The 3,309-nt window shown below is 38.7% G+C and overlaps 1 protein-coding gene across 1 annotated transcript; it reads right to left on the bottom strand.

The window, feature by feature from the left end:
- Window positions 1-252: 252 nt before the first annotated feature.
- LOC107579723 (U4/U6.U5 tri-snRNP-associated protein 1-like) lies at window positions 253-3,010 on the bottom strand (the record flags this gene model as incomplete). Its single annotated transcript, XM_016265519.1, has 9 exons — window positions 253-404; window positions 543-688; window positions 767-879; window positions 967-1,173; window positions 1,359-1,501; window positions 1,641-1,740; window positions 2,469-2,546; window positions 2,660-2,765; window positions 2,884-3,010. Coding segments are annotated over 9 exons (1,166 nt in total), but the record flags the coding sequence as incomplete, so codon positions are not given.
- Between the last annotated feature and the right edge of the window lie 299 nt (window positions 3,011-3,309).

The following is a 3,309-nucleotide window of genomic DNA, read 5'->3' on the forward strand; positions in this document are numbered from 1 at the left end:
ACATTTTCTGTCCCCATATCTTGAATTTTGTGATCATTCTAAATGAATTTTAATAGACTGAATCATGCAGTGAAAGAATGCACTCTCTATGCGCATGTGCACTAATCTAACCTAATAGAATAAATTATATTCTGTAATAGGAGTAGTCCAATGAATCGTTTGGTTTGTAATGCGTAACGAACAGAAAGCCTCGTACCAAACGGTTCAATACGAATACGTGTATCGTTTCACCCCAGTATATATTTCTGAAGAAGTGCTTCAGGAATTGAAAGTCCTGACCTTTTCTCCTGAGTCTTTGAGCATCTGTTTTTGTCTGAGTTTCCTCTGTTTCTCAAGCTGTTTCTGGAGCTCCTGCTCAGCTTCGTCCTCTTCTAATGCAGTAGGCTCTGGAGGGGTGAAGTCATCTGAGATAGACAAGGAGAAAGAGTGTAGGTGCAGAGAGAATAGTGATGCAATTCATTTGAATTTCAAAGGAAGAGCAGATGCCATTAGAAAAAGAAAAAACAGGTTTTAACTTTAGACATGAAAATGTTCTCTCTTACCATCATCACTAATGTCCATGTCGGCCATTCTAATGTCATCTGACTGCTGGAGGACATCACTGGCCTTGCTGCTGGTTTCCATAGCAACACCTCCATGCTCCACCCCCTCCTTCTCATCTGCTTGCTTTCTACCTCGGCCTCGAGACCTAAGTGCCAGAACCAGTTTTGGGTTGAAATAACTGTGGTGTCACAGGAGTATTAAACAGCAAACGAGTGAAGACTACCTGGAACCGAAATCTGAGCTTCGCGTGTCATCAACCAAGAGGTCATCAACCTGGAGTATTTTCTCTTTCTTTCTGATTTTCTTGACTTTGCATTTGGTCTTCTTAAAGCCCACCTGATGTCACACGTGGCAAAAAAATGAACATCAGTCAAGAATGAAATTAAATTCAAAACCCAGTGCACTTAAACAGATTGTTCTCACCATCTCCTGTGGCGTGTAGTATTCACTGGCGAGGGTGAGAACAGGCATGTCCAGAGACTGGGCCTGATTGCGTAGGTTCTCTCTGATGGCCTGCAGCTCCCGCTCTCTCTCACCCCCCACAAAACCTCCAGCACTGAGCCTGAAACTCTTCTTCTTCTCCCCCTCGATCTCCTCATCGTACTTTGACAGCACAGCCTTTGGCTTGAACTGGAAAGAATTCAAAGAAAACATATCAATGCTACATTTAATGAAGAGGAAATCATAGAAAATCTAATCATAGTAGACTAATCTTAATTGATTATTGACAAGTATCAGTGGTATTTTTGGCCATGTGAGACTTTAAATAGGTTTTAATGCATTTGGAGAATTTGGAATTTCAGATGCAGTCTTACAACGACCATGTCATCCACACTCTCCTCTTCTTCATAAGGTTTATAATCTGGCTTCTTCTTCTTTAGCTCCACATTTTTCTCCGCTTTCTCCTTGTCCACCAGACCCACATTCACCAGCACGTCCTCCTCCTCCACCAGAACGCCTGTGAAAATCACCCACACAGGGAAACTTTGAGTGTGCCCACGAGAGTGTGTGTAGGTGGTGTCAGTGATTTAGCGGATGCTTTTTCATCTAAAGCAACAGTACATTTATCCACATTCAGCATGGTCATGTTAGCTCACCTTTGTCTTCTATAGTTAAGATAACTGTTTCCCCCTCTCTGAAAGACTCCATCTTGTGTTGAACCTTGAGCCCTTTGAGATCACGTGAGCTATATGCGTCCTGGTCAGTAAAAACAGACTAATCAAATAAACATATAAACAGATATGCAGTACTATGATAATAGGTAATACATTACCAAGAAATACATGCAGCTAAAAAAAGTAACCTTTCTACCAACAACTGTTACATGATGAAAGCTATTTTAATCAGTTTTTCTGCTGATTAAAGCAGTGCTCCCAATAGAGGGTCTCAGTCAACTTTGAAGGGGGCCTAAAGATGACTTTAAATAAGACTAAATAAAAATTTAAATGAGTTAAACCAGCTTAAAACTGAGATATTTCTTATTTTAATTCACCCCCTCAACAAGTCATTTCTAACAAGTGGAAATAAACGAGAACGTATAATTTTAAAAGTGTGATTTCTAGACATGGAAAAGTCATGCACATTAATAAAATCTTAATTTTTATAATGCATAAAATGTTGTAGGCATGCCAACCTCTAAAATATGTTATTGGTTAGAAATTGCTATTTGTGAGTAAAAAAAAAAAAAAAGTATTAATTTATTAAAATGTATGGAACTTAAATTTAATTATCTATAACTATTTGTTATTATGTATAATTTTTAGATCTTTTAATATAATTATTTTAATATATTGCCACAAATGAGCAACTTTGGCATTACAGCAGAAGTACCAGAAATATTTTAGGGGGGCACTGAATATTGTCTTGGGGTGGAGGGGGGGGGGGTGACTGTGGAACAGCAAGAAAGCATCAATAAGATCACACACCCTCCTTTCCTGTGCAAACTCCTGCTCGACCAGATTGCTCACACCAAACTCTTCATCCATCTCCTCTAGGAGCTTGGCCTGTTGAGAAAGGAATTGCACAGAAAACAAAATAAAAATACTAATAAAGGCCAAGCCAAACATAAAGCTAGTCATTTGATTGTCTCTACAACTGTCTATTCCTATATCCGCACCCTCTTCTCTGCCATCTCCTTCTCCTTGGCAAGTTTGCGACTCCTCTCCACCCAGGCAGCTGTGTCGTCCAGCCATGGTTCTTCATCTCCAAGCACCTTCACCTTCCTGAAAACACAAAAAAGGTAGATAGGCTGACATTAGTAAAATTTTGTTTGACTAACATATAATTACAATAGTAGACGTTTTGTTTTGTGATCTTTTGCAGGTAGCAAAAATGGCCTACCCCAGTTTCTGATTGAGCAGACGCTTCTCTTTGAGAGCAGCCAGTTTCTCTCTCATCTCAGCTTGTTGTTTGATGTGAACAGGATTGATGGCCTCGGCCACGAGGGGCTCCTCCTTCGTTCCAGCCTCTGAGGGACCATCAAATAATAACAGATTTAGAAAAAAGCTTAAAATAAGATGTTGCATTTAAAGTAATTAAACTTGTACACTCACATTAAAAAGTATGTGGTCAGTATATTTTTAAGTCTCTTATGCTCACCAAGGCTGCATTTATTTAATCAAATATAATAAATATAGTACAATAAAGCAAATATACAGTAAAAACAGTAATATTGTGAACTATTCCAATTCAAAATAACTGTCTTCGGTTACACTTTATTTTAAAGCATCTTTGTTACAGTGCAATTATACATTTAAGTACTGAGTA

Source organism: Sinocyclocheilus grahami, unplaced genomic scaffold (assembly GCF_001515645.1).
Source record: "Sinocyclocheilus grahami isolate Dianchi unplaced genomic scaffold, SAMN03320097.WGS_v1.1 scaffold19638.1, whole genome shotgun sequence".
Lineage (NCBI taxonomy): Eukaryota > Metazoa > Chordata > Actinopteri > Cypriniformes > Cyprinidae > Sinocyclocheilus > Sinocyclocheilus grahami.